At 40.7% G+C, this 24,462-nt stretch overlaps 3 protein-coding genes across 4 annotated transcripts; 2 read left to right on the top strand and 1 right to left on the bottom strand.

The window, feature by feature from the left end:
- On the top strand, positions 1-20,697 carry LOC138591162 (afadin). The gene is made up of 23 exons (XM_069661682.1): positions 1-18; positions 9,045-9,128; positions 9,861-10,053; positions 11,210-11,340; positions 11,409-11,536; positions 11,647-11,729; positions 11,852-11,923; positions 12,037-12,233; positions 12,347-12,492; positions 13,391-13,485; positions 13,619-13,890; positions 14,172-14,315; positions 16,537-16,735; positions 16,847-16,938; positions 17,052-17,138; positions 17,222-17,287; positions 17,398-17,471; positions 18,143-18,261; positions 18,350-18,499; positions 18,636-18,730; positions 18,916-19,056; positions 19,470-20,354; positions 20,476-20,697. Exons 1-23 carry the CDS (start codon positions 1-3, stop codon positions 20,695-20,697), a joined length of 3,693 nt encoding a protein of 1,230 aa, XP_069517783.1.
- slc22a3 (solute carrier family 22 member 3) lies at positions 2,020-5,917 on the top strand. The gene is made up of 11 exons (XM_069662426.1): positions 2,020-2,418; positions 2,882-2,985; positions 3,102-3,256; positions 3,508-3,676; positions 3,779-3,896; positions 4,018-4,121; positions 4,231-4,445; positions 4,582-4,690; positions 5,003-5,115; positions 5,252-5,351; positions 5,869-5,917. The coding sequence occupies exons 1-11, from the start codon at positions 2,020-2,022 to the stop codon at positions 5,915-5,917; spliced, it is 1,635 nt and encodes a 544-aa protein (XP_069518527.1).
- dusp23b (dual specificity phosphatase 23b) lies at positions 20,581-23,673 on the bottom strand. Of its 2 annotated transcripts, XM_069661515.1 has the most exons (4): positions 23,525-23,673; positions 23,193-23,278; positions 22,658-22,928; positions 20,581-22,006 (listed from the first exon to the last, which is right to left on the bottom strand). In XM_069661515.1, exons 3-4 carry the CDS (start codon positions 22,925-22,927, stop codon positions 21,821-21,823), a joined length of 456 nt encoding a protein of 151 aa, XP_069517616.1. In that variant the 5' UTR covers position 22,928; positions 23,193-23,278; positions 23,525-23,673; the 3' UTR covers positions 20,581-21,820. The 2 variants fall into 2 exon arrangements, with proteins under 2 accessions (XP_069517616.1, XP_069517618.1); XM_069661517.1 differs by lacking the exon at positions 23,193-23,278.
- Between the last annotated feature and the right edge of the window lie 789 nt (positions 23,674-24,462).

Below are 24,462 nucleotides of genomic sequence, written 5' to 3'. Positions count from 1 at the left end.
ATGTCTGGATCAGCAGATGTATTAAGTTTATCCTGAGGGGAATATGAATGTCTGTTTCAAATTTCATAGCAATACATTCATCAGTTTGACTCAAAATCCCAAATTTTAACTTCTCTACTTTCACTATAGGAAATGTCAGGTGGTCAAAAAAGTCATCAAATTTCATCCTCTGGGGAGCGTGAGAGTCCAAACCAAGTTTTATGCAGTTCATCGAACAGTTATCAAAAATTCCCCCGCCCCAAAAAAGCGTCTACCTGCAAGTGGTGCTAGAGGTACAGACAGATTCATCCTCTGGGGGCCATTTGGCTTTACATATTTTTATGGAAATCCTACCAATAGTTGTGATAGTAGTGAGGTAGTCTAGTTGTTTCAGCCCGGACCAACAGATCGCATGAACAACATAATTGCACGGCTCTGTTAAATACTTGATTCTGATTGGTTAACAGCAGCATTCCGAGGTCTGTTATTTCTCAAGAACAGACCATTGTTATGAAGAACAGGCTGTTGCTGGGGATGTGGCTCTAATCACACAATCCAGAGGACTACCTGTAACTAACTAACCCAATCTGCTTTGATGTCAGTCTGTTTACAGAGGGAAAGAAGACAAAAACCGCTGAGAGAAAGCAATAAAAGTTAAAAGATGCAAAATCAGATACAGGATACGGCTGTGTTTAAAGACATAAGGGGACCATTTAGTATACAGGGCACATAAATCAGTTTGCACAGTTGCTTGAAAGTTTGTTTTGTAAACTCAAGAGAGACAAGGAAAGAAAGACTTTGATCAACACTGGTTCCCCACTCGTCTCTTTAAAGAAGCGCCTTCTATGCTGCTTTATCATCCTCACTGACAACATGAGCTCTCCAAGGTCACACTGAAGCAAAAGAACATACATTTGTAAAGATTGTACAGGTAAAAAATATAAAAGTTGAACAACTTGAAACTCTAAACATTAATTATTCAAAGATAACAACATCCAAAGAGACAAATATATTTGTATCTATAGTTCATAAGAGTCGCCTGTGAAGTATCTTAAAGATTCATACAGGATCTCAAACTTGAATGACCTCAGATTTAGGGACAATCTGTGTTCCTTATGGATGGAACTACAGGGTCTTGAGTGAGGGAAACACTGTTTGGGTCACTGTGCTTCTGCACACATTCACAGTATATGACACTGTTTAAGGTCAACCACAGATCATTAACAGGCCAAATTTCCTAGAACACCACGACAGAAAGGTTGTCTCAGTTCTATCATGGGAGGAAATAGAATCACACACGTGAGGTGGTTTTGTAAAAGAAAAGCTCAGGTACCTGATTTACAGTACATCTTGCTTCTCTGAAATGCTCCATTCTTGGTTAACGTTAACGTTATGCTATATTCTGACATACTGTATCTGTTTCACAAAGTACTCTGGGGCAAACATAATATATAAAATGTTATCTATAAGGCACTGGAGCATTCAGATCAAGCTATGCTCATATTTCCTTCATGTTTTTAATAATAATAATGTTTAATTCTGGCTCTCTTTTGAGGCATGAAGTAAGTGACCAAAAACTATTAAAGGCATGGTTAAACATCAAAAAATTAATGTAAACCCATTTGTTTGAGTTATTAACGGCTTAGAATAGATGTTTCATGAAAATGTCTCCAGTTGTTATGATATATTTCCGATTTGACCACTGACTACACAACGACAATATAATCCTTAAAGCAATCCCAGTACCAAAGCTTAAAAAGAATAAAGGGAATCTATTTAAACAAACCTTGGTGCTACAGATGTGTTTGCAGCTTCTGTGTAAATTCAGGTAATTAAAAAACAGTCCCTGTTCCAAGTATAGAAAAAGATGCATAACAGAAGAAGACCAGTAAACTCAATAATGAGAAAGAAAGGAGGACTTTGATCAACACCAGCGCCCCACTTGTCTCTTTAAAGACACGTCTCCTCCTAGACATTCTCAGAGTGGAGCTGCTTCACCAGGACCAGCATCTCACGCCAGACATTAGTTAATCAACAGTGATGGCAAATGTAGACAAACTCATCGGGCACATAGGAGACTTTGGGCCTTTCCAGAGGAAGATTGTCACACTTGGTTCATTGCCGTTGATACTCTTTGCTCTTGTACTGGTCGGGGTTGTTTTCTTAGGGTACACTCCGGATCACTGGTGTGGGATTCCTGAATCTGAGCGCCTTCAGGAGGAATGTGGCTGGACGGACCTCAAGCTGCGGGAAGTCACTGTTCCCCGCTCTGAACAGTCAGGATCGTTCAGCCGGTGTGAGAGGTTTGGTGTGGACTGGAACAAAAGCCAAGACCAGTGCAAAGACCTTAACTGGCTGCTGACTTCTAATGCAACCCCAGTGGTGCGTTGCGACAGCGGATGGGTTTTTGATAAAAACCACAGCACGATTGTTTCTGAGGTAGGTCCCATTTCTTTCTGCCTCTTCCTACCAATGTAAACAAGGCTTAGAATTAGAAATATGAGACTGCATCTGCCATCATACATTGTCAATGGATTCTGTATTTTGAAGGCACTTGGATCTCTCTTTTTTCCTTTGCATTACAGGTTTATCCTTTAAGTTATTTCTTTAAAAAGGAACTCATTGCACCTTATAAGTGACTTTATTCTTGATGTTATGCAACTCTGTATAACATGAGCCAAGCTGTGTTTTCATGACACATTTCACAAAATTCCTCGACAATAAATTAATCTGTTGCACTTTTTATGTGAGAAAATTACAGTAAGTTTTTGAAGTGTTCTGGATGATTTTTCTGGATTTCTGTATCCTTAATTGATTTGTTCATTACTGTAATTATAATTACCCCTATTGCTATGCAAGACTAGTTTTGTTTTCTAAAGAAATGTCTTATTATTTCTTGTAGTTCTCATTGGTCTGTGAGAGATCCTGGCTCGCTGATCTGAATCAAGTTTTCCTGGCATTTGGATTTTTTATTGGAGCTTTTGTCACCGGATACCTGGCCGACAGGTCTGCTTTAATCTGTCTAGTTTCAATGGTTCCACCTTACCGTTTTAATTGGCAGTTAACAAATAACATAAAGATTGAGTTTTTAATACCAAAGGTAATACTTTGTCTTTTCACAGGTTTGGTAGAAAGCCATGTTTGATAGCATCGATGCTCGGCCTCGGTATCTCGGGTGTTGGGGTCGTGCTGTCCCCATGGTACCCGCTGCTGCTCACCTTTCGATTTCTGCAAGGATTTTTTGGAAAGGGGGCGTGGACAGCCACCTATGTGCTTGGTATGTATACATTCAAAATCTTGTGAGGGAGAGAATTAGCTACATACGTGCAGTCAGGTTTAGTTGCTTCTTCATCCAAACCACCTGATAACCAGACCATCTAAAACACACAGCTTAAAAAGTAAACACAACATGCTCTCGGCAGTTTATTGATGTCATGCTGCATGATTCCCCTGAGCTTCAGTATCCAATGTGTGGGAGCGCCCCTTGCTTGTTGAGCCATAAGTGTGAAGAGTCTTTTTTTTCTGCAGTGATTGAGTTCTTTGGATCAAACAACAGGAAGTTTGTGTCCATGGTGAGTCGGACTTTCTACTCCACTGGCATGGTCATCCTGCCTGGTCTGGCTTACTTCCTGTCCTCCTGGAAGAGTCTGCAGCTGGTCATGAGTCTGCCCTGCATCCTGTTCATCTCATACTACTGGTACACATACATAGTTTTTAAATATGCAAGTTATATTTATGTGCACGGTTGCTCTAAAGGGGATATTTAATCCAGTACAGACATGTGTTTGATCTTTTGAAGGATTGTTCCTGAATCTCCGCGGTGGCTGTTCTCACAAAAAAGAACCACGGAGGCGATGAGAGTCGCTTCATACATTGCAAAATGCAATGGGAGATCTTTACCACCAAATCTGCCAGAGGTATGACGATATTTTAAGAGACTGCTTACGTCATTATCTTTGGTGCCGTCATAAGTCAAAGCAAATCTGGAAATGTTACTTACTGAATCTAATTAAGCATTTAATATAATATTTCTTTCAGATTATTCTTCAGGAGGAGAAGAAAGAAGTAAATCCTGTATCAGTAATGGATTTGTTTAAGACACCAACGATTAGACTAAACACATTAATTTTAACTTATGCCTGGTGAGTCATTTAGATTTTTAATTAAGTTATTTCCTATGTTCCAGTAATAAATGCTAGTGTGTACCAGTAATTCAAAAATAAATACGTTTTTCCCGATTCTCTCCTCCAGGTTTACGAGTACTATTGTGTTTCAAGGCCTGGTCCTGCGGCTGGGGATCACAGGCGACAACCTCTTCTTGGATTTCTTTATCTCTGCTGTGGTGGAGCTTCCCACCGGCCTCATCTTCTACCTGCTGGTTGACAGAGTCGGTCGACGGTCCCTCATGGCCATCACCAACTTCATTGGTGGTGTCGCCTGCCTCGTCGTCCCTTTAATCTCTCAAGGTAGGTATAACTGACAGTGCAGTGCAGTGATGGTGGATTATTATTTGTAATTCAGGTTCTTGGTTGGTAAAGTCATGTTCCTTCTACTTGCATTCCATTTCTATCTTGTGTTTTGCCTCCTTCATCTTCCCCACAGATTTTGCCTTGCTGAAAAAGTTGATTGCAATCATCGGGAGGCTCGCTGTTGCCATTGGATTTGAGACCTTAAACTTCGCTAATACAGAGATGTATCCAACACCGCTGAGGTAGGTGTAAATAATGTGCAACATCAGACTAACGCGTAACAAGTCAAACACACTACATGTTATTATTGCATCTTTCCGAGTGGCCAAAATGCACAACCTCAGTGTTCATGACAAGGTTTCTCTCACCGAATGTAAACATGTATGTCCAATGGACTTTGTACATTGACAGATCCAATGAGAGGATAACAAGATTCAAGTTCTGCAGGGAAGAATCTGCCTTTGACTCCCTTGTCAGGGGTGCTACATTTTTCATTGAATGCCAAGCCAAGTCCTGAGTGTCTTACTTTTTGATTTTCTTTCACTTCCTCGCAGAAATTTGGGTGTGTCGGTGTGTTCATCTGCAAGTGACTTTGGAGCAATTGTAGCCCCATTTCTGCTCTACAGACTGGCCAGTATCTGGCAGGAGCTGCCCCTTTTCCTTTACGGTAAATCTCTGTCTTCCTGTCATGTTCCTAGAATACTCTTACCTCCCTAAAATGATTCAAACATAGTGAAAATTGAAACTTACCAATTTATCATGCCTGTTTTCGTTTCTCATGAACTCATGTGTCCTTGTTTCAGGTGTGATGTCGGTGCTGTACAGTGGGTTGGTGACATTGTTGCCTGAGATGAGGGGACTGGCCCTGCCAGAAACCATTGAGGATGTGGAGAACCTAAGACGGTAAATTGATTAAATATTAGGTGCTAGATTAAATGTGTTTCTTTATCATTAACAGCGGTAGGAACAACAATCTAATCTCTATAATGGATTTAACATACGAATGAAGAAACTGTGATTTTTGGTGCCAGAAGCATTCTAGTCTCTGTTTGCGGTCCAAGTAGCACTGATTACTAGCGTTTCAGTGGGCATTGGGGCATACGGGCTCCTGAAACGCCGGTTCCGTGTGGACGAAACGACCACACGACAAAAAACTTTGGCGTTTACTCTTAAACCCGTCTCCATGTGGACATGGCCTAAGTTTTTGCTTTTTAAATCTCTTTAAAACAGACATCTGCATTTAAGTACGACTTATAATCTGGTCTTATAAATTGTCTAGTAACTCCAACTCCGTTCCTTTGCCTCATGTTGCAAATCAGACTAGAAACAATGCGCAGCAAACAAAGAAGGAAGTCAATCTCGAAGAAGGTTCTATCGTTTGATCCTTAATGTTTCTTTTTGTGTATTTGTTTTCTGACAGGAGGAAAGACAAGTCAAAGACCGCAGAGAAAAACGGCATGATTATATGATCGAGGCCTTTATGAGTTGGGGTATTATTGGATTTTTTCCCACATATGTTGTGTTTACAATACAATGTGGTTGTCATTGCACACTTTTTCTCTACAACTTTTGATATACTGAGGCCTTAAAGGTGTTAACTACAGAAGTGCACTGGGAGCAGATGCAACACGAGGTGTTAGGAAATAAACTGAAGAAGGAACTCATACCTTTGCAACCTTACACGTCAGCAACGCTAATTTTCTGCACTGAAATTATATTTAATTTTATCTAGATTGAAAAACTTAGGTTACCTTGATCTAATGGCCATTAGGGTAATGTAATTAAACATCACATAAAAATCTCAGTAACTTATGTATTATAGATCAGCAGGAGGAGTGTTGCTTTAGGTCGCTTGTTTCTTTGTATTAAATGTGTCTGTTACTTAGCATGAAATCTAAGTATTCATTTAAACTTAATAAAAAAAGAGAAGTTCTTAGTTTTTTCTTTTCTCTCATGGATCCAGATCCAACAGTGCTACCATGTTGCTATTTGAAAACCCAACATTTTGGCTCTTCAGAAGCTCTTGGATAAGTCTTCTGATATTCAGCAGTGAATCTGGCTTCTCATTAAAGGCTGGCACCACAGTTCAAATTTTACTTTTTGATTAATCTGCCAGTGGCTCTTATGTGCCAGATTTTCAGATGTCTTAAAAACAATAGAATCATTGACTGCCCATCAACCGAAAACCTCCTTTTTTTTTGCTTTTGGGTTGATCTACTCCAGCAATGAGCCAGTCCATGCTTTGAGACTTTCATACTGGCTTGCGCCATGGTGGGTCAATTAAAGAATGTAAATGCAATTACTAACCAGTGTGTGGAGTCCATGCAAAACAACACAAGGTAAATCAACTTGTGTGTTGTAGTGGTGAGATTTTGTAGTTGAATAAGCCTATTTCATTATCTGCAAATGGCATCTGACCTAGGGATGCACGATATTGGATTTTTTGCCGATATGCCGATATTTTACAACTCATAGCCGATTACCGATACCGATATTTTTTTCCCGCACACCTAATTGCAGAGATCATCAACTCTCTTCTGTATTGGAATTAGCGTACAGTATAATGGTGATACTCTTATCACATTTGTTACAACGGTCGGGGTGACGGGTCTTGAGATGGTTAATCAAGTTTGTAGTGTTGACAGACTTTGCCTTGGCTCCTCCTCGCATCACCGAAGCTGAGCACTCATTGCAAATAGCGGTTTTGCTATCTATTTCAGACACTTTGAAAAACTTCCACACCACAGACATTTTGGCTTCTAACTCTCTCATGCTGCAGGCAGACACACGTGACGTCATCACGCTGCGCCGCGCAGGTCATCTTCGCACCGGGTACATTGCGCCGAGGTCGGGCATTTAATCAAGTATGCAGCAGCCCATTATTTTATCGGTTAATTATATCGGCGGATATCGGCGTGTTGGCCGATAACGTGCCGATAATATTGTGCATCCCTAATCTGACCTCATTTATTTTATCTGCCACAGTAAATTTAGCGAGGTTGTGAGGTTGCATGTGCCAATTTTTGGACCCCGCGCTCACCGTTGCTTTAAAACAGATAAAACAAAAAGAGCTGCTTACACTAATCAGGATAAATTCTTTGCTAACTTGATTTCTCACCAAAATAAATCTTCAATGGTCTGTGATTTGAGCGCTGTCTGTGTTCAGCCAACAACTGTAAAGGAGGCAAAATTAAAGCATTACTCTTTTACTGTTAATAAGACCAAACAAGCAATTTGTGGATGTCACATGTTTGGGGTTAGAAGTTCAGACAAACTGTATCCTGGTGTTCCAACAACTCCAATTGAGTTGGATATTTTAGCTGTTGCTTTGCGTACGTTTCAGGAGTTGTATTTTCCAGTTAAAGTGTCATTCCTATCGGATCCATAACTAAAGCTTGACTGTTCTAAACCAGGACCTTCAGTATTTTGAACAAGTAGCTTAAATTAAGAGGGCTACATGTTATTTCAATATGTCAGACATGTAGTCCATCAACATTAAGGTAAATACATACATTGGATCAAACCTGGTATTGGAGATATCCAATATTAAAAGACCTTAATTGGGATCTAGGACTTAAATGTTGATCAGAGCGTCCCTCTTCCATAACTCTGGAGTCTCAGAGAGGGTTTGGGTATCCTCCAGAAATCATGGACACAGTCAATGTAATGCAAAACCTGATTAAGATGCAGATGTAAAATGTCAGCTCTGTGTTAGGTAACCTTGTCAGAGTTATGGACTTTGAGAGACCTTATAAATAAGTTTCTCCTACTTAAAGGAATCTTCTCTGAATTCTCCAACATCCAGACAACAATACCCTTGATTATTCAGTTTTCATGCCGTACTGTATATCTAATTAAGAGTTGTTTTTGTTGAGGCTTTTGTTCCATTGTAGTTTTACCCAGAAAGCTTCAGAGCAGCCAACAAAAGCTGCCCTACATACGTACGTGCTGACTGAATGGGGAGACATGTAACCATAAATTGTGTTGAGAATCACTGGTATGCATGAGAAGTGGGATTCCCTCAAGCGTAAATATCCGTGTCGCTTCTCAAGAGAGGATGGAAATCTCTCGTGGTGATTGTGGAAATGTCTGAGACTGAAAACATGATGACGTCTGCAGCATTGTTCAAATGTATTATGAAATGGTTAAAAACGTGTAAATAGTTGAAAACCCGGGAGCAAAATCAAAATATGCAGTTCTCAAGGAAATGATGTGAAACGCTCTGAGAGAAAATGACAGATCTAATTTGGTGGTGGATCATTCGCCTGTTACGGATATATGATTAGGAAACAGTTTGCCTCACATAACAAAGATCCACTGACCCGTTAAATAAGGGCAGAGGGGTGTGGGGGCATGAAGAGGGGATGTGGGGATGAAATACGCAATTATGCTTAAGAACTCACTGCACAGTACAATGAGTTTATAACTAATGGGGAGCAGGTTGAAGAAGAGGTGGCGTTCAAGTGGATACAATTCCCAGGACAGGAGAGAACTTTGCTGCCACAGGATATTCACCTCTGTCTATTTCTGGAAATATCTACCGCAGCCAGTCAGATAGAAAAATTTAAAGTTAACGAGTGAAACATGCCGGAGCAGGAAGAACAAGAGAAACTAGCCCAAGTCATCAGACAATGGAACAACAACAGACTGGACTTGTTTGAAATAAGCCAGCCGGATGAGGTGAGTCGCCTGCTGACACCAGACAGGGTGCATTCACCATCTACATCGTACGGTTACGTTTTATTTTCTGCACAACTATCTACTGTATGTCACAGCTTTGGGTGCACCATAAGATGTTTTTTCTTTATATATGAACTATGTGTGTTGTGGTAATGAGAGGTAATACTTGAGTATTTTTATTTTGTGAAATTAAACACATCTGAACCCGAACTGCTTTTGACTGGTCTGTGTACTTTCATCATGGGGATTGACCCCTGCAGGGACACAAAGTCAGGACATCTCCACCTCTGTTGCTTCAATTCTGGACACTTTTTCTGCTACATGTTTCTTAAGACTCCAACCTTAATGCAAGTGCAAACTCAATAGCAACTATTAAAAGCAATGTTACTCATATGTCCTAATGTTAATGTGTGAATATTTGTTAAAAACATATATTGTTAAAAGTTGTAATTATTAAAAGAAAGAAAACAAGGTAATTGGTGAAATATCAGAAATGTTCCTTTAATGCCAGCTAGCAGGAGAATTGTGTCAGTGCTAACAGGATGCCAGCGTGTCGGTGTACTGTAGGTCATGTGAGATGAGGTCGTATAGGGCTTCACACATGAGAGAATTTGATGTTTCTGTTTCTTGTTCAAGCTTTATGAATGTTTGATTGTTTACTGGTTTAATTCAAGAAGGGCAAAAAGGAAGAACAGCATTCGCTAACAGGGAACATTTTTTGTTTCTTGGCAGAACTTGGAGTTTCATGGTGTGATGCGCTTCTACTTTGAGGATCATGTTGGAGGAAACGTGGCCACAAAATGTCTGCGTGTTTGCAGCAACTCTCCAGCTCACGAGGTCATCGAAACTCTTTCAGAGAAATTCAGGCCGGACATGAAAATGCTGACGACAAGTTATTCTCTGTATGAGATCCACGCCAGTAAAGGTAATCACTCCACTCAGGCGACTGGAAATACGTTATCATAATGTATATTGTTGACAAGCACATATCAACATTGTATATTGTTTAGCAACAATAAATCAATAGATTGTTGCAGGGGGGGCCCAGCCCGGAGGTTAGCATAGTCTGTCAACAGGCTCGTTAGGATACCCTCAGCACAAAGCTAATGGGAATTTTCCGTTAGATTTTGGATAATTCTAGAAAAGTAACTTTATGGCAAACGTTTGATACTTTCTTGTTTTGTTCGGAGCATAGACTGTATAAAAAGATGGACGACATGACAGCTCCCTAAAAGTGAGGCCAAAACATTTCAGGCGCCCCCTGCTGACTGGCTGCAGTATAGGTCATAAAGCCCGCCTCCTCTATGTTAACAGGTGGGACATGGGTCAAACTATAAAATCAAAATACACGCCCGATAAATTTTTCTCAAACATGGTTTCTGTCATTATAGCTAGTTATTATCATGTCAAAATGATGATTGACAGCTCTGTTGACAAATTAGGCTCCTGCAGCCAATCAGTTCCGGTTGAGCAGAGCGGAGGACGATCCGCGAGTAGAAACGTAACTAAAACAATCACTACAGTCATTGAAGTTTCCATACCTGTGAACGTTAACCTCAGACCAACACAGAGAAGCTATTCTGCTGTTAAACACGCCAGTGTGCGGGACCCTTGCTGTTTTTTCGGTAAGTTAAGTGTGTGTTTGGGTTAGCGGAAGTGGCTACCGCCGCTTCACTCGCCGATCTCTACTGCGCAGACTCTGGCTCCGTATGACGTCACCATCGCAAGATGGCAGCTCCTATCGCAGGGGCTATTTTGGCATCAATTACGTACAATGGGAGCAGATGGAGACGCGTTGTCCATCTATATATACAGTCTTTAGTTCGGAGGAATACTCTTCCCAAACTAACACCAATTTTATTGTTTTTGAATCGTGCAATGCAATGCGTAAAAGCTAACGTGAGGCTATAAGTTATGTCAGAAGTAGCCACATATTTGTCAGTCTAACTATGACAATTTATGTGATTTCACTTTGTCCATCTGTTCTATTTCTATTCAGTGTTTAGAGCTACAGTCTGTGGTGTAGTGTTTCATCTGATATAAGAATATACTCTGACCATTTTTCTTGTCCTTGTAATAAGAACGTAAACTGGATCTGGATGAGAGGCCTTTGGTTGTACAATTACACTGGACCAAAGACAACAGAGAAGGACGTTTTGTGCTCAAGAAAGATAAAGAAAGTTCTGAGGTACAACCCATAACTCTGTCTGCAGTTTCACTCCGTCTTCACTCGCACATGATCTCATATCTAGGATCTTTTTATGTGTTTAGAATATAAAGGAAAACTGTCACGAGAAGGAAAAGGGAGGCGTGATCCAAAACTTCAAGAGAACACTGTCAAGAAAAGACAAGAAGAAAGAGAAGAACAAAACTAAAGCAAGTGACAAGGTTTCAGAGGATGAGATTGGGTGAGATTATTCTTTGTTCACTATGAATTGTTATTTTCAGACTGCTGGCTTCAGGGCCTACCTCACTGTCAGAACAACATCTTTTAACACTCTTTACTACAAATTTCCAGATCAACTGAAATGCTGCTGAACAAAAACGGCATTTATGTGTCCGACCATGAGATACAAAAGCTCCAGAGGAAGACTGATCCAGGTGAGTCATCTGAAAACTATGGAAAAAGCAAGACTGTGAACTCGTCATGCGGCAGTACAGGCACCTTTTTACTAACCATTAATGTAATATAAATATGATGACTGCTGTTTTGTAAAATACAGGAGCAGAGCACACAGGAGGTGTTCATCAAGATCAGCCTGGATTACCAATTGGAATTAAATTCTGTGATAACTGTGAGTATCATATAAAACGGTGTTCTTCTTGTTGTATAGTTGTCAGTTGTAAGCTCACCTCCTTTCCTCTAACAATGCCCCCCTGCCCCCTGCTGGTGTGTTTTGTATTTCAGCTGAGGAAGCCTTCCTGTCTGCAGTCATAAATTACACCAACAGCTCCACAGTTCATTTTAAGCTCTCACCTGCATACATCCTGTATGCTGCGGGACGCTTTGCTCTGCAACGCCACCGCAGGGGAAGCTCTCCCCCCTCAAAAAGTGTAACCTTGATCACAAACAAAATGGTGGCCATGACAGGAAAGGTCATCCAGGCAAGTCGGAGAAACCTCCCCCTGTTAGACATATGCTCACACTGAATAAATGACTCAAAGTCGTGTCTTCCAAGTGTTCACTGAGGTTACATGAGAATATATTTGCTTTGCAGAGGCAGCATGCCATCGCTGGCGCCCTTGCCTTCTGGATGGCCAACACCTCGGAGCTGCTGAACTTCCTCAAGCATGACAAAGACCTCACCTTGCTCACACAGCAAAGTCAGCTGGACCTGTCTCACCTGGTGCACAGAGCTTACAGGTACAGATGTGACCATGTGAGAATTTTTGAATCCAAACAGAGACTGAAGCACATGCTCAAGAAAACAGTCTTCCACTATCCGACAAAGAGTCACTGTACTAAAAACAAGTGAATCCTTTATTGATCCCCAGGGGGGAAATTTGGGAACATTCAGTACAGCTAAAATCATAGCTTGACCTGCTTCTAAACCAACTCTCTTACTATTCAAGCCTTTTTTATCCTACAAGGCACTACACATGACTAGCCTCCAAAACAAACGGTTTTAAAAATAGCTTCTTTCCCACTGCAATTACAATCCTGAGCTGGCAAATCCCAATCGTACTGTACAGAATACACAAGCACTGTTATGTCAACATGCAATTTTCCTTCCTACTTTATCTTCTGTCTAGAGGATGAAAATGTGGCGTATACATGTATATATATCAAAAGCATCACTCACTGTGAATCTTTGCCGTGTAAATATAGAAAAAAGGCTGATTTGGCAGCGCAAAGTTAATCGCCTCGTCTGACCCCAACGCTAACACTAACCCCCGGCAGTGGTTACAGGCATCAAAAATAACTATAAAGATAAAATCTATCTTGTCGCTGATGATCTAGTTTGCTTTTGTAGCTCATATAGAGGCATCAGTATTCATTTCAGTCCACTTCATAACCAGCTAAAAACTCCTCACAGGAGCTTTAAGGGATGTAAAAGGGATGCTTTTTCTTGGAGTTGTAAACATAACAGGACATTTAAGGACTTTCGACTTTTAATAGACATTTAATAGATCAAGCTGTCAATCAGTGAATCATTAATATAAACAAAAGATTAATCGACAATGAAAACAACCCTAAGTTACTGCCCTTATGTTAAATATAAAGTACTATGTAACATTTTTGTGTGCTTCATTTCTCAAAGTTTCCTGCTACAGTGTCTGCAGAATGAGTTAAGGAAGCACTTGCCAACTTTTTTGATTGATCCTGAGCAACACGGCAGACTGCCTGCTGGTATAGGTAAATGATTGTTTACTAATGAATACTGCTTGTTATCTTACCCAGTACAACAACTTATTTGAAGAGGTGTGATATTGGAAGATGTTTTCCCTCCCTCTTCAAAGACTGTAAACTTTTAACTTGCCTTTTGCAGAGCTGGTGCTGAACACCTTGATGAACGCCATGTCTCTTCTACGCCGCTGTCGGGTCAACCCTGCCCTCACCATCCAGCTCTTTTCCCAACTCTTCCATTTCATCAGCACCTGGCTCTTCAACCAGCTGATGAGCCCAGAGGCCAACGCTCCAGGCCTGCGCTCCCACTACTGGGGAGCTGCTCTCCGTCAGAGGCTCACGGCCATCGAAGCCTGGGCGGAGAGGCAAGGCCTGGAGCTGGCTGCAGACTGCCACCTCGGACACATCATCCAGGTCGGTCTCTCTGGCTGTACACGTCTGAATATTGACAAAAACAAGGCTTATCAGCAGGGCTTTCGTGACATATAACTACGTCCAGCAATATGCTAAAGGCTTAAATCACATTAATCTCAGAAAAATGTAATCAAATGTTGTTTTCCAAATGAACTTCTTTGTAAACATTTCTGAACATTTATATGCCTTGCAGTTTTAATCTCACCTTCCATTTAACTGTCAGAGCATGTATTTAAGTCCCTACAAGATGTTAAAAACATGTATTTCCTGGCTGTTTCTAGGCAACTATGCTCCTGACCATGAATAAGTACTCAATACAAGACACGAAGGACGTCCAGAGTACCTGTTTCAAGCTGAACTCACTGCAGCTGCAGACTTTGCTAGCTGGCTACCGCTATGCAACCAATGAGCCTCACATCCCCCCTGTGAGTCCTTTTTGTCTCTCCTTGTGTGTCCACCTAGCTCATTCTTATGTTTTTTCTCAGCTTGAAACTACAGCTATGATGCTGCATTTTGGGGAAAAATCCTTGCAAAAGATTTTTTTAATGAACGTACCAATAATAAGAGCTTGGACCTGAGCTATTAATGTAAACAGAGAATGATGTTAGAGGTATTTAGTGTTGATGTTTGATGTTTAAAGGTTAACATTCAGAGTGGAAAAATTTAGCAACAGCAGCCTCAACCACGGAACAGGAGCTCAGCGATATAGATTTAATTATATGAATAATTAACAATCATGAATAATGAATAATATATGAAGAATAGTTAAGTGAACTGACATATAAATTCATTGCTTTTGATTGGAATATTTCCCCAGTATTGTGCTGAATATAAGTTGTGTGGAAAAAACATTATGTGTGTCAAGGGCCAAGAGCCTCCCATTAAGCCAACGTTACAGGGGAACAATGTGATGAATGGGATGTGTGCAAGGTAACAGTCATATACAATACTGCCCTCTAGTGGAGCCAGGGTTTAACATCTTAAACGAAAACATCAATCTAACAAGTACATTTTCATTATGCATCTAGTTGGAAGGGCCTAAGACAATTTGAAAAAATATTCTCTAAACTGTCTAGGTTTTTTGCACTGCTAAAAGACCTGCTGGGACAGACAAGCTCTAAAATTAGCACACTAAAGGTAATGCCATTTGGTTGGCACAGCTTGATAACCACATCAGAAAATAAGGCATCTATAGGTCTATTTTTTTGGTTGAATACTTTCTTATAATAACATCAAATAGCTAGTCCTTATATTATATTTGAACAAATGTAGACACTCAGTAGTTAGGCTAGACGACAACAACTTCTTAGCATAAAACCATAGCCAGCAACTGAACGTCAAACAGACATCAAATTATCAACCACACAAGAGCGGGGCGTAGCTAGCTAGCAGCCGTTGGAAGCCTCTTAACGAGAACTTAGCCAAACACACACCGACTGAATATCAACTCAAAAAAAGTTAGTTAGCGAGCAGTGACCAGCAAATAATTACCTTGTACGAGTGGATTCACTATCACAGGCTTTATACACCAGAAAAGTAAACTCCGGACTCCAAAATTGAAGTTAACATTTGTGACAGTACATGTAGCGAAATTCACCGGCGTCCTATGAAAGCAGTCGCGGACATTCGGTGGCACCGGTGGGCGGGGCAAACGTCAACTGAAGAATGCCGCCATTACTGAAAATGTTTTCGCACTTTGCACTACACTTACGCATAACTAATAAATATCAATTTTACGCTCTTTGTGTTTCGGGCGTTGTCATATTACAATTAAATTATTGTGTCTACTGAAGGTAGCTAGTACCACTACAACCGGCCACAGCGTTGAAAAGCTGTACCGAAGCTAAAATTGATTTTAAAGAGAACTACCGCTGCTGTGTCAGTGACAACTTCTACTGCTGTTACCATGACTACTTCTACTGCTGCTGGAACCATAGAACCTCTACTCACTAGCTACTTCTATATAAGTTAAGTCAATACAATGTAGAGCTGTAATTCCTATTTTGGTAAAGGTGTAAGGATTATCTACAAATTGACAAAAGTAGTAGATGTAAAAGCACTCAGTGCTCTGAATTATTATTATTACTGGAGCTCTAAACTACATATTCAACTGAAAACTTTATTGATAATGCATACAGTGATATTCTGAGAGATCATTGGAGGATTTATTCTAAAATCTTTATTTGAAAATGTAATTGCTGAGTAAGAATAAATGAATAAAAGGAATTTCGGTGAAATGTAGCCCAGTAGAAGTAATAAGTATCATAAAATAAATACACTCAAGTACAGTAAAAGTAGTTGGTAACTTTCAACCAGTGACTACAATTTGCTGCAAATTCTACGTTTTGTTATTTATGATACTTACTGCCTCTACAACTTGAGCCACTATCACTGCAGCTTACTCACTGGGCCAATATAAGTAAAACTTTATTGTCATGCTTTTAATGTTAGACGATCTCTACAACAAGGTCAGTGGTCAGGGTCATCTGCAGGAAGGTCCTCAGTATTTTTCAGGGTCACAGCAGACAGATTGGATATCCCTTCCCTGAAGCCTTGTCACAGAATGACAAATGCCAATCCATACGCTAGAACGACCTTTTCCTGAAATATATCTGCCGTCTGATCTACTTGTCATCCTCACTGCAGGATTTGATCGATGCTGTAGTGACGGCTGCAGAGGGCTCGGCAGATAACCTGATTCGGAGCGAAGGACGGGACATCCAGCTGGAGGAGAGCCTCGACCTCCACCTGCCCTTCCTGCTGCCGGAGGGAGGATACTCCTGTGACACCGTGAGAGGAATCCCTCCAGGGTTTAGGGAATTTTTGGAGCCAATTTGCCGCAAAGGTATGGGATTTTTGTCCTAGTTCCATAATGTGAATATAAATGACCATGCATGTATTGTACCTGAAATAACACACATAGAATTGGTTTGATATTAACATCCTTTTTTTCCAGGCCTTTGCTCTTTAACCTCGCAGCCGAACTCTAAAGGTGACTGGACCGTGTGCTTCAGTGAACCATCCTGCTCTGAAGAGAGCACGAATTTGGTAAGCAATACCTTTGTTCTAATGGTCCACGTGTTGAAATACAATACACATTTTTACGTAAAATAAACAATGTATTGCGCAGTAATCTAATTTATTTTGATTTTCTTCAATAGTCAGCACACAGAGAGCCAGAGATTGTGACTATCACGCTTAACAAACCTCTGAACAGTGGGATGGGGATCAGCATTGTGGCTGCCAAGGTGAACAAACTGAATCTTCTCAAACACCTTATTTCTGCGAAATGTCCAACTTTATTAACACCCTCACTCTTATTTTCCCACAGGGAGCAGGGCAAGGCCATCTTGGCATTTATATCAAATCAATTGTGAGGGGAGGACCGGCTGAAATGGTGAGATCTGACACGCTTCACTTGGCTAGACTTGAGATGTACAGATTAATTCCATTGAGATTATGTAAGGAAGGATTGAAAATTAAATCTCTTGTGTCTTGTTTTTGCAGAATGGCAGGTTAACAGCTGGGGATCAGCTCCTGAGTGTGGACGGTCAAAGTCTGGTTGGCCTCAGCCAAGAAAGGTAGCTGCTACACAACAGCCTGTTGCACAGCTGGCGGGGCTTTCTTAATCTGTTTGTTGGTCCTTTCACCACTTCAACGTCCAGACTGAAATATCTCAACAACTATATGTTTGTCCAACTTGGTTCAAGGACCAAAAACCTGCAAAACTAAGTAGCATCAACTATACTTTGTCTTTAGTGCTAGTTATTAGCAAGCTAACTTGCTGAACTAAGATGGTGAGCATGGTAAATATTATAATTGTTTAAAAACATCATGTCAGTACTGCTAAAACAAAAAGCAGAATGCACTTCACATGAGCGGCGAGCATGCCTGGGGGTCGTCCCTTTTTTCTCAGGTTCCCATGTGCACAAACATCGCAGGAGATCAGTTCAAAGTTCAAGTGTAAAAGAACAAAGGGAGATGGGTGTTTGAAATACAGTTTGAAAACATGGAAACATTCTGTTCAGCTATGTGGAGATAGGAACATTTGAGGCCCAGAAAACGGTTTTGCCTGCAAATTGGAGGGTGTAGGATTCAAGGAGTTTCACATCAGCAAGTTTTGAGCTGAAAAAGTCGACTTAAAAGCTGTACAGTCCTCTGACAATTTCACAATGAAAGTTTGCTATTAAACCAACCCTTTAATTAAGGAATGAAATGCAGAAATGACCTTGTTTATGTTATTTTGATATAGGGCAGCAGCTATCATGATGCAAACCGGCCCCGTTGTTACCTTACAAGTTGCAAAGTTTGGAGCGAGCTTCCACGGCCTGGGGGCTCTGCTGAGTGAGCCCACCTCAGAGCACACAACAGGTAAATACACAATACAACTTAAACCAATGATTTCCCTTTCACCGTCTGCTCTTTAGGAACTAAATCACACCTTTTCTTCCTTCCCAAGGCGACAAAATCTATGCTAATCCAAACAGTAAAACACTCGCGCTGTACAGTGTTGTGGATCCTGGTCCCCTGCATGGGAGCAGCAAAAGGAAGAAAGAGCAGATGATGCAGAGAAACAGACAACTTTATCGCTCCAACCCCAACATGACCAGTGGGTGCATTTCTATTTCCATCATCCCTTTGCTGCTGGCCTCGAACTGTACGATGCCTTAATGTGAAATATGTTTGAAGCTTAAGGGCGGGTCATTGGAATAACTTGTGTGTTTATTTTCCCCTTGTTTTCGTAGGTATTGCCCCCGAGGAAGGAGATCAAACTGCTGACCCTGTTGTTAGAGGGAACAACATCGCCGCTGTCTCCAGTATCAACCTTTGCACAAATGATGTGAGTTTGTTTTCAAGATTTTTCAGTCTTATTTCATGTTAAATCTGTACAATATTCAGTCACTTAATGTCATCCAAATTCCCAAACTGGAAAGAAATACTGTAAAGGTACAAATATGGAATGTTTTTAACTGAATTCATGACCCATAATTACTTGTTTTATGTACTTATTGTGTCTGTATTCAGACATATCACAGGGAATACTTGACACTCCCGACCCCTAAATCCCAGGACAAGAATACATCTGAATCCGGGCGACAGCAGCAAACACTCAAAGTGTCTTTACGGCCTTTAGATGGACAGAGCTCCAGCAAGAGGACCTTCATGGTAAGTCATCATTTTAATGCTACATAGAGGATTAAGCCCCCCTCTACCACCAATTCTTCAAGTGTTGAAATGTTGTTTCTCTCAGGGACTTGTGATGGTATACAAGTACTAAAAGGGAAACCATGTGGTTAAAAATGACAAGATAAAAGCTTAAATAATTTTATAATACTAAACATTCAAATATATTAAAAGTAAGGCATAGAAAGGGAGATATTGCATTTAATCCTCCATGTTGTTCATCTACAAAACAAGTAATATGCTTGTAAAATACAGTTTTCCGCAGCAGTTTTGTGACTTCTTACAAAAACCTATACAGTAAATAATATAAATGTTTAACTTAACCACTGATAGTTCATAAAAGGATAAATACAAAGAGTTAGAAGTTACATAAATCTCCATATTTCCCCTTCTAGCGCCAAGCTCTGTCCCAGGAGAACTTGTGCGTGGACAGTGGAGGCCCCCTGCTGGACAACAGGCAGACCTTGTGGGAGCAGAAGGAGCAGCGTGCAAAGCAAACCATGAGCCACTACTCATCTTTTCCAATTCGCTCCAGTGTTTCTACTCATGACATCCTCTCGGAAAGTTGTTCCTCTACGAAAAGACAGCAGTTAAGCCGTATGAGTGGCGCCGGTGTGTGGAGAACTCCCTTTTCACAACATCCAACACCTACGCCTTCGATCCAGCCAATACGCATAGACATCCCTGTGACCAGAGCAGTGAACACACACACAAATCCTCCGCTCACCACCTTCCAGAGCTCCTCTTTGCTGGCACTGAAGATGAGCCAAACCTTAAAAGCGAACATAAAGAGTCCCCAAAACACATTTAACCATATTTATGCATGTCCCATTCCTGCAACCAAGAAGCTACCTCCGCCCTCACTTCTGCCACAGCAGCAAAGATCCACCACACACAAAGATCAAGCGGCAAAACCACAAGTAAGCATCACTCCAACAAAACACGTCTCTTTCCAAGAACCTCCCGCTCAGCAGAAGCAGGTTCCCACAAAGCAAAGAGACCCCCAGGAGTTGTCTGACCCATGGAGGAGGGAGGCCCAGGAGAAGCTGGAGAAGCAGCAGAGGCTCCAGGCGGTGGAGCTCCTGGAGCAGGAGGTGCAGGAGCTCCAGGGTAAAGCAAAGCTCACCGCGGAGGAGAACGACCGGCTCCGAAAGCTCAGCCTGGAGTGTCAGTTTCAGAAGAGGCTGCAGGAGATTCAGCAGAGAGCAGAGGAGGAGGAGGAGGAAGACGAGGATTTGGACATGATGATGACGATACAGCAGCTGGAGAGAAGGACACAGGTGGGGTTTTTGTTTTTGTCTGTTGGAGGTGGCGGTGATTTAAGGAAAACTTCTTTGATAATAGGGACATTTAGATAATCAAACTGATCTGAAATCTGATCTGATATTTTTCTATCTTTAGAACAGGAGAAGCTCTGCTGGGAACATCAACCCTGAACTGAAAGAGTTGGAAAAGCAGACAGGAACTCATCTCTGCCTAAAAAAAGACAAGGCAAAGACAGGTAACTGTTGTCAATATAATTTATTCAAAAGAGTGCTCTTCAGACTTTTTAAGTTATTGCACATTAAAACAATTGCATGGTTTTGGCAGATCAAAGGCCAAGCGGACCGAGTCAAGACGTAAACAAAGTGGCATCAAAAGAGTGAGTTTAAACTTACAAGCATTTAGGCAGCATTTCTACTCATGATTACTTAATGATACATAAATGTTGATGCACAAAAAGCTTTTTCATTAAGTATGTTGTCATTTTAAAACCATCAGATATTAATGCAATGCAACTTACAAGAACATTAATAGAAGCATTTGAAAGATATCCCTGAGTAAAATACATCTGCAGAATACACTCTCTGTGTCCCCATAAGTGATTCCCCATTAATTATACATAATTCAAGCATTCCTGCTAACATTTTTGTTTGTTCACAGACACCAGGAAGAGAAAATCAGGAGGGCGTCTGCTCCTGAAAAGCTCACATTCAAAGAGCGTCAGCGTCTTTTTTCCTTGGCGTCCAGTGCATAAATTAAGGCTAAAGGTCGTCCCACACCAAGAGCAATAACTGCAAAAATAACTATAACGCTTACAACAACGATGTGAGCATCCACAATGATGAAACACACATGATGTGATAACTGGCACCAAGACAAGCTGCGTAAGAAATTGTTATGACATGTTTCTGCTGTTTGTTGCACAGAGACACAAAAACCCAACTTGAAGGAGTTGTTGTATTTTGAAGTCGTATTTAACTCATACTTTTGTATGATTCAACATTAATTTGATGGTATCCTGGCAATTGTTTAACAACACATCAGTGTGGACAAAAAAAAACCTTGAGAGATTTTTTCATTGAGATATTTATAGTTATTGTTATACTTATTGTTCTTGTTGGGACGGCCCTTTAAAGCCTTGTAAAGAGAAGCTCAGGGGAGGAAGAAAACTGATGATGTGCAAGTGAATATATAAAGTATACAGTACCGTATAAACAAGGTAGTTTGAGTATGTTATTTCAGTATAAATGTTTGTCTTAGTAAAATGTCCCAGGGACATACAGTGGCTAATGTCAATATCAGGTTCAGTATTGTTTTCAGGACATGAATTTTTTCCTTTTTTAACTTGTAAAACTTTATTCTTCTATTTTCCTGTTTTTAGATAATAAAGTGTTAATTTAGCTAAATTAATCGAGTCACTTATTGCCCTTATTTTGTTCATACTAAGTGTAAAATCAAATTTTTAATGCTAGTGCTATAAGAGCTACTTTGTGCGCTGATGAAACTGCACCACAGCCTTCTCTTGTTCGTGAGTTTCAATGGACCCACTCCTCATTTGGCGGATCTCGTTGATGGCGTCGATCCCCGAGATCTTCCTCGTCTTCACCAGGTAGCAGGCCAGCATGGTCCCTGTTCTGCCATGACCATGCATGCAGTGAACTCCCACACCCTGAAGAGCAACAATACCATGTTTGGTTAGTTGAGTCATCTGTTATGCCGCACAAACACATCCTTGCATGCAAGATTCATTTTGTTTTTGCAAGTAGAGGTGATCCGTTTGGTCGATTATGGATTCAATCGAAAGAAAAATTAAATTCAAAATGTTTTACGTAGTTTTTCCAATATGTCTTATGTGATGTTAGATGGAATATGTTTGGATTTTAAACTGTTGATCGGACAAAGCAAGCAATTTGAAGACATCCCCTTGGGTTTTAGGATATTAGGGTTTTAAATCATTATAGAACAAGGGATACATTTTTGATTGATAAATAAATCATTGTATTTCTATTTTGCAACCTCACCTAAACATGATGATTAAAAGAAGAAAATCTGAAGCACCAAAAAATGTAATGCAAAGCATGCAACCCCGCATCTGACAAAAAGCTTTAAAGCCATTCCCTTTCATCTTTTTGAATCATGAAAGATACATTTCCCTTTCTATTGCTCCAGGAGTTTAGTCAAAGTCAAGTGAAGTTTATGCCATATGTATTCAGTTACAATGTCAGCCTGCACGTGATACAAGACTCCTGGAGAGTCCTAAAAGTATTGTATAAGCCAAACCATCCGTCAAGCACAGACTATCACGTATCTCAGCTCTTACCTCCCCCTTGGAGTTGGCCTCTTCCACGATGGACAGAAATCTATCAATCTGATTAGGTGAAGGAGGGGTGAAGTCCTGTATCTTTATGTGGTGCAGCTGTAAATCTGGGCATGTGTCATGGTAAGGTGGTTTTCTCTCACACAGGCAGACCAGGTGTTTGATACCATTGTCCAGCAGGTACTGGTAATCAGAGGTCATCCTGGGCAGCGCCAGTCCGGCCAATTTGCCCGGTTCGACCCAGGAGAAATTGTGTGGAGACATGGAGGTCATGCTTGTCAAAGTGAGAAGAGGAAAAAGAGAGAGTCAAATGATGCCAGGTCTCAAGACATAATTACTTTACACTTGGCTACTTTGTGTTTTCATGTTCCTGGGTAAGGACATAGTTTTCCTGCCTTGACTGAATGATGAGGTTTCATCTATACATTTCAGTTAATAAATCAATGAAAACCTCTAATGAAAATTTGTAATCAACATAATCTCAGACCCACATGAAAACAAACATTTTAACTTTGGCATTTTGTAGCAAGTCTTTTACCTTCCGAATCAGTTGAATAATCCAGGTAAATTGGTTTGAAGGACCGTGGGAAAGTGCAAAATCTAAGCACTCACTATAGGAGAGAGCTGCGGATTGGAGTTTGACAGTTTCAAGCTATGTGTCTATCCAACCTAAGCAAACAGGCAGGGCTGGATAGTTCAGTGTGAAAGAGGGAGATTAGATTCATAGCAGCACATGTTTCCACATAATAAGACACAGGTTTGTTGTGAAAGTACTCTCTGTAGGCCTCACTAGCCTCCACCTAGTTTTACAGAAAGTTTACACAGCCATATCAATGCTCACTCCCACAAGCTGCATGCAAAAGCACTTACAGAGTTTCTTTGAGGGCGTCCCGCTAACCTAGCTACCTAACCGTTAAGCTAATTTCTACGTTAACTGTTGGCAGAGTTTATTGAGACAACCTCGGTTTACTTCAGCATATTCGCTAGCTATCTACAGCTACAGTAACAGTAGAAATAGCAGTTACGTTTTACAACCAACGTAAATTGCTGCTCACGAGCTGCTGCAATGCAAGGTGGGTAAGTGACGACGCCGAAGTTAGCTACTGATTCGTCAGTCAAGGGGTGAGTTAAGGGGATATGTATGGTGCGTTCACGTTCGGCTCGGATGCTCCAATACTCCTGGTTTTGTTTGTCGTTTTCCGACTGCTGTGTTTTTAAAACCAGATAAATATTGCTTTACTCAGCATTACGCCTTTCTATACCATAAGTGGACGCGTAAATTCTAACATCTTCACTGATGTGTACTTTCATTTAACACATTTCTCACTTAAAAAAAACACGGTGGTTTTTAGATGTGGACAGCCAGTATTTCAGAGAACATACTGTTTATGGGCTTCAATCAGGCTACTGTATGCTTTGTAAATTTGGGTAGTAGTAGAGTTGTGGGTTCATGACGTTCCAATGGCACAACGCTCTCAGGGTCACTCTCCAAAAACTTAATATGAATTAGTGACTTAACATAAGTTTTTTTCCCCTGACATTTACCTTTGTCCGCCATGTTTCTGCGCTATATTGCGTCTTTTTTCTTCTCCGGGGAGCCTTTGCTTGATTTTTTCCAATCAGAATTTTTTCCCCATTACTTTGACACCACATGAATGCAGGAGTAACATTAAAGTCCGGTAAATTCGGTTAACTGCAGTTCTGTATAGCGCCACAAGGTGGTGCCTCCTTTTCTATTGGTTGTCATAGACGACATTTTACTGCGTCATAAAGTATCAGTGTAAAAATCTGTCACTTGTTGTTTACCA

This window comes from Semicossyphus pulcher, unplaced genomic scaffold (assembly GCF_022749685.1).
Source record: "Semicossyphus pulcher isolate SPU_LCO1_2020_fin unplaced genomic scaffold, fSemPul1.0.p SCAF_14, whole genome shotgun sequence".
NCBI lineage: Eukaryota > Metazoa > Chordata > Actinopteri > Labriformes > Labridae > Semicossyphus > Semicossyphus pulcher.
This window is presented reverse-complemented; position numbering and strand designations above follow the sequence as displayed.